The sequence below is a fragment of the Phocoena sinus genome, chromosome 17, assembly GCF_008692025.1.
Source record: "Phocoena sinus isolate mPhoSin1 chromosome 17, mPhoSin1.pri, whole genome shotgun sequence".
Lineage (NCBI taxonomy): Eukaryota > Metazoa > Chordata > Mammalia > Artiodactyla > Phocoenidae > Phocoena > Phocoena sinus.
This window is the reverse complement of record NC_045779.1, coordinates 5299480-5308972: the sequence shown is the minus strand read 5'-3', so window position 1 is coordinate 5308972 and position 9493 is coordinate 5299480. Positions and strand designations below refer to the sequence as shown.

The following is a 9493-nucleotide window of genomic DNA, read 5'->3' as shown; positions in this document are numbered from 1 at the left end:
TAGACTGGCCCTATGGCTCCATTTCAGATATACGCTGTCGTTCAAAGAGAGATTTAATTTAAATTTCCACACGGCACTCAGCATCCTTCCGTGCCCGGGAAGTAGCTCCGCCATATCCCGGAGTGACCTGAAAACCCAACCAAACACAGCCGTCCGACCGGAATAACTGCGGCGCCGCCGACCAACACGACCCGGAGGTACCGGCCGGCCGCCCCGCCTCCGGTCGCCCCGCCCAGGGGGTTGGGGCTGGCTCACCCCGCCCCTCACCAGCGCCCCGCCCCCTTGCGTAACCCGGATACACACCCACGCTCCCCTTTCACCTCACGGCAGTTGGCTAACGTGTAAGCCAGGCGCGCGGGCCGGCTGAGTAACTGGGAGCGCGCCGCCCCGGGAATCGGGCGTGCGGAAAGGCGGCGAGGGGATTCTTGGCGCGGCTCGGCCTTTCCCGGGAGCGAGCGATGGGGCGCGCGGGCGCCGGGGAGCGGGCGCCGGTGTAGTCCGCGCGCTGCCCGACCCGGGAGCGCGGGCAGGCCTGTGAGGGCTGCCGCCCCGAGGGCCCGGCCTCCCGCCATGGCCCCCATGGGCATCCGCCTGTCCCCGCTGGGGGTGGCCGTGTTCTGCCTGCTGGGGCTCGGCGTGCTCTACCACCTCTACTCGGGCTTCCTGGCCGGCCGCTTCAGCCTTTTCGGCCTGGGCGGCGAGCCGAGCGGCGGGGCGGCGGGGCCCGCGGCCTCGGCCGACGGGGGCACGGTGGATCTGCGCGAGATGCTGGCCGTGTCGGTGCTGGCGGCCGTGCGCGGCGGCGACGAAGTGCGGCGCGTCCGCGAGAGCAACGTCCTCCACGAGAAGTCCAAGGGGAAGACGCGCGAGGGGGCCGACGACAAGATGACCAGCGGGGACGTGCTGTCCAACCGCAAGATGTTCTACCTGCTCAAGACCGCCTTCCCCAACGTGCAGGTGGGCGTCGCGAGCCGGCGCTGGGGCGGAGGGCGGAGCGGGGGCCTGGGCGCGGGTCCCGGCGCGTCGACTCCTGCAGCAGCCCCAGGCGTTCCGGCGCTGGCTCCGATTTTGCAGATCCGGAGACGGAGACGCCAAGGTTTAGGTGCTCAAGGTCATAACAGAGAGTTCTTGGAAGAGCTGGGTGAGGTCGCGGGGCGTCCGACTCGGGGCGCGTGACCTTCTGGCCCCTCCCCAGGTGTGCGCGCCCGCTTGGCACCTGGGATCTGGAGCTTTGGCTTCTGGGTGGGCCCTGCTCTCCAAAGGCAGAGAAAGTTAACTTCGCTCCCTGCCGCAGGCCCTTTTGTCGAATGAAAGGGTTGGACTAGCACCCCCAAGGCCCTCTAGCCTCCTTTCTTCTAATTGCTGGAAGGGTCGTGACTATAAAATACATGTTTTCTGGCGGACCTGCCAGGAACCAGCTGAAGGCCACGGCAGACGTCTTGCTGCAGAGCTCTGGGTGTGCAGGACATTTGTGGCTGGTGCGCCCACGATTTACTTTAGCTGTGGTCTCATCAGGACGCTCTTCCTGGCATATATTTGGGGGGCCCTTCAAGGAAGTGTTTCGAAGTATATTTCCCAGCAACTTCAGCCTTCTATCCCTTATTTACTCCAAAGAGTAAGGATTGAAGAACGTTTCTGGGGAAGGAATGGACATTTTCTTAGGGAGATCCAGACACTTTGGATTTGTTATTAATACTTTAAACTTCATCATTTCAGCGCAGCTGCTGTTGAATGAATAAAGCTTTTGAAAATGTGTTACAATCCAGAGGAAGAGCTCCCATAGTGTGGCGGTACTTCCTAAGTTTTAGCTCACCTAACAGTAGATTTTGGCGACGGGGAAGAAAAATTGTTTCCAGTGGAATTTTATTGATTAGATAAACAGTGAAACGTAAACCCCAGCTTCTTTGGAAGGTATCTGACCTTTTACTGTTGTTCTTGTAAGACTTAGGAGTATTGTCATTGTAGAGTTACATATCTTGTTGAACCCTCTCTCCAGTCTGTTGTATTACTGCTTTTTCTTTTTTTTTTTGGTCTTTTTTTCTTACTTTTTTTTTTTTTTTTTTTGTCTTTTTAAAAATTTTTTTGCGGTGGGAAGGAACTCTGGCTCTCCTATCACGAGCTGCTGGATACCTGATGTAATTGACATGATCGTTCTCAAACAAAACATAGAACACTTCAGGTTTTTCTTTTGCCCTACTGCGCTTTATCATCACAAATAATACTTATCTTGTGTTGGCTTCTGGATGTAAGATGTGCTTGTAAAATTTCTTTTTCACTTCTCCGAAGCACATGGTGTTCCCTGAGAGTTTGTGGAAAAAAACGGGAATTTCAGAGAAGTTGATATATGCTAGTTATAAACAATAGTGATAGTAACCACTTATTGAGTGTATTTTAGGTGTCCAGATCCTGGCTACATAGGACTTGGCTTGATCCTCACAGCAACTTCAAGAAGTAAATTTTATTTTCCCACTTTCCACGTGGGAGACCTGAGACTCATGAAACTCCTCTCCACAGTTTATATGAACTACCTTTAGGAGGCTACTTAAAACTTGTAGTATGATTTTCTGGGGAAAATTTAAAATTGTAGAAGCTTAAAGGCAATAATAGTGAAACATAGCAGAGAGTTGACTTTTTAAAAAAGGCCAGTACAAAAATATTCTCAAATATTGGATGTGTATATCCATATGTACATGTGTGTTCAAATGTGAACTGCACCCCACTGCACATCTATCAAAACTTTTGCCTTGGGTAACTTCCACAGGATTCTGCATTTGTTTTCTCCCTTCTTAACAAACGCTGGGGGAATAGCTGCCAAGGGTGATGAGCTGCATTTTGTTAAAACACAAAAACTAAGCTTTTTACAGATGTTGAAGTCTGCTTTTATGTAAAATAACTTTTTGTTTTCTTGTGACTGAATGTTTGCATGTACGTCTTCTGCGTGTCTTTTTGTGTTCGTTGTTGGATGGTGATTAGTGGAATAGAGGAGGTTATGTTCACTTACACAATGTCACAGTAGGATGGTGTCATGATGAGCTGTCTCCTTTTGTCAGTAAGTTGTTAGACTAGAGGCCAGATGTTACTGCCAGCTAGGTAGTGACTCAGCCCTACATTCTTTCCTGTCTCCTTCCCTTCCTCCAACACCTAGAAGTACAGTCTTAAATGTCTAGTTGTTTTTGAAGCTGCACCTGAAATGTTTTGGTGAGGATCTTAAGTCGAATCCCACTCAGTTTATGTCCCCATGGAAAACTAGCATTGAGAAACCACAGATCCTCTCCTTTTATCCTGGTGCCCTAAGCAAATGGAGAGAGGTCCCTTTCTCCCATGACTTCCCTGTCTGGAGTCAGAGGCTTGAGCGCACCTCTCTTAATTGTTCACTCCTTAGTAAGAGGATATTGCAGGTGTCCCTCACTCTCAACTGGACAATTTTGTCCCCAGGGGACAGTTGGCAATGTCTGGAGATTTTTGGTTGTCACAACTGGGGGCAGAATGCTATTGGCATCTAGTAGGTAGAGGATAAACATCCCATAATGCACAGGACAGTCCCCCTTAATGAAGAATTATCTGGCCTAATTTTTCAATTGGTGCCGAGGTTGAGAAGCCCTGCTCTAAAGCAGTGCATGTTGGACTTCAATGGTGTTCCAGTGGTTGAGACTCCCCTCTTCCGGCGCTTCTACTGCAGGGAACCCAGCTTTGACCCCAGGTGGTGAACTAATATCCCACATGCTGCCCGGCATGGCCAAAAAAAAAAAAAAGGTGCATATGCTGTCCTAAGAAAACTCAAGTTTGGCCTAGGATCTCTGGATTCCCTTTTGCCTTCGGTCTTTCTCACGTTTGGGATCTTGGGAGAGGTCTCAGGGCAGCCTTTCTCCTCTTCCTAAACACATCGGCAATGCTTGATTTCATGGTGTGAAAATAATAGTGACTGCAGCCATTTGTATGCCACTGTCTCATTGTGTGCTTGTGGGTAATGATGAAAATGGAGGCTGAGGATAGTTTTCTGGAGTGGATTTGCACTACAGAACACATTTAGATTTATAGTTGTGGTTTAATGTACAGGGAACTCTCTTTTTAAGGGGCTCCCGTCCTCAATTTGTTACAAGTTTTTGACAGTGATTTATTTGAAGATAAAGCATGATACTTCAAGCTGGTAGGAGTCTTGGGTCTGTGCCTTTCTTGACCCTCAGGGATGAGAGACTCTTCTCTCTCAACAGGAGTACTCACCGGAAAAGTTTGAGAAGCGCTAATATAGTGCAAAGAACACTCGCCTTAGCGTCTTGTCCTGTCACCAGGCTAGGTGATCCTGGCCAGTCATTTAACTTTCTTTGGGCTACAGTTTCCTCTTCTATAAAATTGAGATAACTAGTAATTTGATAATTAGTACAGACATAAGCATCACAGACAGAGAAAAACCAAGTTCAAAGGAGCAGGCGGTATAGAGGTGGTAGTGTAGTAAATTCAAGTAGCCTGATGAACTTGAAACAGATGCACATGGAAGACTTACTGTGGAAGAAACTAGGAAGGTAGGCAGGGGCTAGATCCTATGCTAATCTCAAAGAAGTTTGAACCTGATCTTTAGTTTAATCCTAGAGTACTAAAAGAAGGCCAGACTTACCTGACTTTTCTTGAAGCCTACATGATGCCATACTTTGTTTGGGCTTTGGGCATTGAGAGGTGAGTGAGACCAGTTAGGAGACTGTTTAACTAGACTTTGTGAGAGATGAGGACCCAAACTCAGGCAATGGGAAAGCTATACTCAGCTTGTTTTACCAACCAACATTTATTTAGTCCTCGGTAAGTGGCAAGCCCCGAATTAAGCTTTTTCTTACCATTATTAATTTACTCTTGACAACAACGTAGGAGATTAAGTGCTATTACCTCCATTTTGCAGGTAAATAAATTGAGGCTTGGAGGGGTAAATAATTTGGCAAAGGTTACACAGGTAGAAAATCATCTTAGGCTCACAGAGATTCACTTAATGGTCTGGGAATTATCTCAGGTCTGTATAATTTTGTATATAAGGCAGCATAGGAGTAGCAAATAAAGTGTACTCTTAACTACGGTTTTTTAAAGGTTGGAAGAGCTCATGGCGTAGATGCTTAGAGAATGGTTTGGAGGGGGTAGACCAGTTAGGAGGCTTTCTCAAGTGAGAGATGATGCATTTTGAATTGGGGGGTCATGGTTGTAGAGAGGAGGATATATGTGGAAGGATATGAGAGAATTTCTAGGGATGTGTGTCAAAAATGACTTCTGTTTCTGGCTTTCACAGTTGGCGTTTTGCTGGTGGTGAAGGGCAGTGGAGGATGACAAGTGCAATAGGGCACATTACGAATGCCGTCTTAGGCTTGTTAAGTTAGAGGTGCCTTTGCAAGGTCCAAGGGGACTTGTTAAAGTGGTAGTTGAATATATGGGTCTTAAGCTCTGAAGAGACATTTGAATTAGAAATATAAATTTGTGAGTCATCAATGTTGTAATATTAATTGAAACCAGTTTTGGACAGGGGTGCTTCGGGAGAGAATATAGTGTGAAAGGGAAGATCAGGGCCTAGGACCAAGAATAACGAAAACTGAAAATCATCATTTAGTAAGAAGACTAGCAGCCAGCTTTTATGAAGTGCTTACTCTGTGTTAAGCCCTGTACTGTTTGTTGGTTTTGCCTATTGTATGTCATTGATCCACCCGAAGAACCCTATAGGGAGGTGTATGTATCACCCACTTTTAGCAATAAGGTAACTGCAGCGCAGAAAGATTAAGTGACTAGCCTAGGTAAGTCACATACCCAGTAAAATGAGGAGCTAGAATGTAACTCAGGCAATCTGATGTAGAACACATACTCTTTGTAATGGCTCTGTGTGCAGGTCATTGGTAAATTTTGTGGGAGTTCTCTTGGTGTCTTGATGAGAAGGAAGCAAAATTTTAAAAGATGGGAAGTAAGGAAAAGGAGACATTAAGTAAGACAAGTCTTTCAAGAAATTGGGCTCTAAGGAGCTTGGCTAGGGTATTATGTGGGACTAAGAGAAGGTTCTGCGGATTTTTTGATTCATGTGTTTGTTTTTAAAGTGTGAGACACCAGAGCATGTTTATTTATAGGGGTATATTTGAGAGGTAATAGCTGGCAGTAAAAGGCTTCTGTAGGTAAAAGGAGAAGAAGACAGCTAGAGAGCTATATATATCCATTTAGAAAATAGTTATCGAATGCCTACTGAAAGCACAGTGTGAAGCATTATATCTAAAAACTTATTAGGATACAGTGATTTAGGGAGAAATGCAGTAAATGCTACCTTCTTAAGGCATTAACCAAAAGTTTCGTTGACCCCAGAGTAACTGAACTGTCATATGAATGGCACTAATTGTATTTTAGGGTCTTGATTCCTTATTCTTCAATTCCTTGGTGAGGACTGAGACAGATAGGCAGTAGTGATGAGAGCAGATTGAGTGGAAGGTCTTACAGGGAAGAAATGAAACTGCATCGATGAAGAATAACGTTGTCAATCAAGAAGTATTTATGTAGCACCTACTGTGCCAGGCCCTGGTTTGGGCACTGGGGATAGAGCTATAGTAATGAAGGAAACTGTGTCCTTGAGCTCACAGAACTTACGTACTCGTGAGTCAAGATAGATAGTAAACATATGAACACATACGTCAGATACTAATGAGGGCTTTGAAGAGAATAAGATTGTGTGGGGAGAGGGGTGGGGTGGGGTGGGGCCCTGCTCTGGCCATGGTGGTCAGGGAAGGCCACTCTGGGGCCCTGTTTAGGGGCTGAGAACTGAATGACGAGAAGCAGGCAGACCATCATGCAGAGGTTTGGGGAGAGTGTAGATGAACAGAAGAGTACAGGTGCAAAGGCCCTGAGGCCAGAGGATCAGACGAGGGCAAGTGAGTCTGGAGTGTAGTAAATAAGGGCGCAAATAGAGAAAGGTTACTGGAGCCAGATCATCCCAGACTTAACCTTGTAGGTGATGGTAAGAAGTCTGGATTTTATCTCAATGTAATGAATGAGAAACCATTGGAAGGTTTTAAGCAGGGAGTGACATGATGTGATTTAGGAAGATGTCAGGTTGCTGGGTTGAGAAGTGAAGCTTCAGAAAGGCAGTAATTGATCTCTTTTGTTCACTATTATATTCCCTTGCCCAAAGCAGTTTAGAATATGTAGTCATTAAATTGTTGTTGAATGAATGAATGAATCAGTGAATGCACGATTGGAGGCAGAGCAATCAAAGGCTATTTTTGGAATCCAAGTGAGAGACAGAGGGTGGTTCAAACTAGGATATATTTCTTGGTATACATAGTGACAGATATTTAGAATCGAGAGCTAGAATTTCCAGGGCTTACTGGCTGGTGGAATGTGGAAAATAATTGAGGAAGACTTACTGGTTTTGACTGTAACAACTGTTGGTAAGGCTGTTTACAATGGTGGGAGTGTTTATTAAATTTGTAGGTGTGACATGGTAGTAGCAGGTAACAAATAGCTGTTGTGCAAAAACAGATCAGGTAATTGTGCTGATGTTCTTATTCTCTTACTCTGTTTGTTTCTCCCTTACCTGACTCTCAGTGAAAATCTTTTCAAATAAAGTTCTGTAACTTGTTAGCACATACTCAGTTGAAAGAATATGAAGAAGCTGATGAACTCCAAGCAAAAATCTTAATCATTAAGGCACAATGATAGGGCTTTCCTGGTGGTCCAGTGGTTAAGAATCCACCTTCCAAGGCATGGGACGTGGGTTCGATCCCTGGTCAGGGACTAAGATCCCACATGCCACAGAGAAACTAAGCCCACGCGCTGCAGCTACCGAGCCTGCACGCCACAGCTAGAGAAGCCCGTGTGCTGCAACTACAGAGCCCGTGTGTTCTGGAGCCCGCGCGCCACAACTAGAGAGAAACCCATGCATAGCAACAAAGAGCCCATGTGCCGCAATGAAAGATCCTGTGTGCCACAACTAGGACCCAACACAGCCAAAAATAAATTAATTAATTAAAAAAAAAAGGCACAGTCGTTGCCACTCAGACTTGGCACTACCGTTTTTGTAAAACTGGAGTGATCAAGACCCAGGAACTGCTTCTCTTTTCTTGGTGTCACATCCATTATTTGTTTTAAGTTTATTCTGGTTTTTGCATGTTCTTACTGCTGCATTCATTCATTGAGGTGGCCTAGCATTGTCATTAAGAGTGTGGGCTCTATACGCAAAATACTTTAGAGTGATATTTGCAAGATGGTAGTATAGGAATTCTCTATTGTCATTCCCTTATAGAACATTGATTTTGGCAGTCACCCACGGACAAGAGTTTCTTTGTGGGAGTCTGGGAGTCCAGCAGAGAAGTTTCAGCACATTACTGAGACAAAAAAAATCCAAAAATAGATGCATTGAAGAAGGCAAAAGGAACATTTTCACTTTTCTTACGTTGCCCCTCTGTCAAGGTAACACAGCTCAGTGCCAGGAGAGAGAGACCCCTTCAGCCTGTGATTTCACCCACAGGAGTGTGTGAGTGAGTGCCTGGCTTTTCTAGCCATGCAAGACGCTGGCCAAAAGGCCTACTTTTTTTTCACCTCACCTAGATCACTGAGGTGATCTGCACGTCTGAGGGGTGGGGAGAAACTGTGGGAGCACCTAAGTCAGGACTCAGCTCATCAAACGGATGCTACTAACCTCTTTGCAGATGCCGTCAGGAGGCCTGCCCATAAGCCACTGGGGACTCCTTACCTGCAAACCCCCCCAAGTGGCCTGTGAACACCCCCAACAATACATGCCTCACCCACACCACCCATCCGCTTTGGCCTGATTTTGGCATATGCTCCCACAGACCATGAGATTAAGCCTTTGCAGATGGCTAGTGAACAAATGCAGAAAGTCACCATGACTCTGGGATGGGGAAAAGGCTCACAGACTTGAGCATTTCAGGACACCACCCTAGAGAAAACAAATGAGAGGCTCTCGGCACTTGGCCTGGCTTTAGGGGATTGAGATAAAGCAAACTGTAACAAGGGATGAAGAAGGTCAATCTGTAATGATAAAAGGGTCATTTCATTAGGAGGATATAACAGTTGTAAATTCCTGTGCACACAACATCGGAGCATCTGAATATATTAAGCAAATATAGATCTGAAGCTAGAAAGAGAGCAATGCACAATAGTAGGGACTTCAGTACCCCACTTTCAGTTACAGATCATCCAGACAGATCATCAAGAAAGAAATAATAGACTTGCGCCATAGATTGAATGGACCTATCATACATATACAGAACATTTCATCAGCAGCAGAATAATACACATGCTTCTCAAACTCACATGGGATAGTCTCCAGGATAGATCACATATTAGGCCAGAAAACAAGCCTTAACAAATTGAAGAATATTGAAATCATATCAAGCATCTTTTGTGACCACAATGATGTAAAACTAGAAGTCAGTAACAGAAGGAAAGCTGGAAAATTTACGAATATGTGAAAACTAAACAACACTCAGAAAAAGTCAAAAGGGGAATGAAAAAAAATACCTTG

At 45.8% G+C, this 9493-nt stretch overlaps 1 protein-coding gene across 2 annotated transcripts in view; it reads left to right on the top strand.

Moving 5' to 3' along the window:
* The first annotated feature begins 318 nt into the window (after nt 1-318).
* BPNT2 (3'(2'), 5'-bisphosphate nucleotidase 2) overlaps nt 319-9493 on the top strand; it is a 32264-nt gene continuing 23089 nt past the window's right edge. The window contains exon 1 of one of the 2 annotated variants that reach the window (XM_032609837.1): nt 319-957. In XM_032609837.1, the coding sequence (XP_032465728.1) occupies nt 571-957 (387 nt within the window). In that variant the 5' untranslated portion in view covers nt 319-570. The remainder of the gene's footprint in view (nt 958-9493) is intronic. The other variant, XM_032609836.1, reaches the window with a different exon arrangement.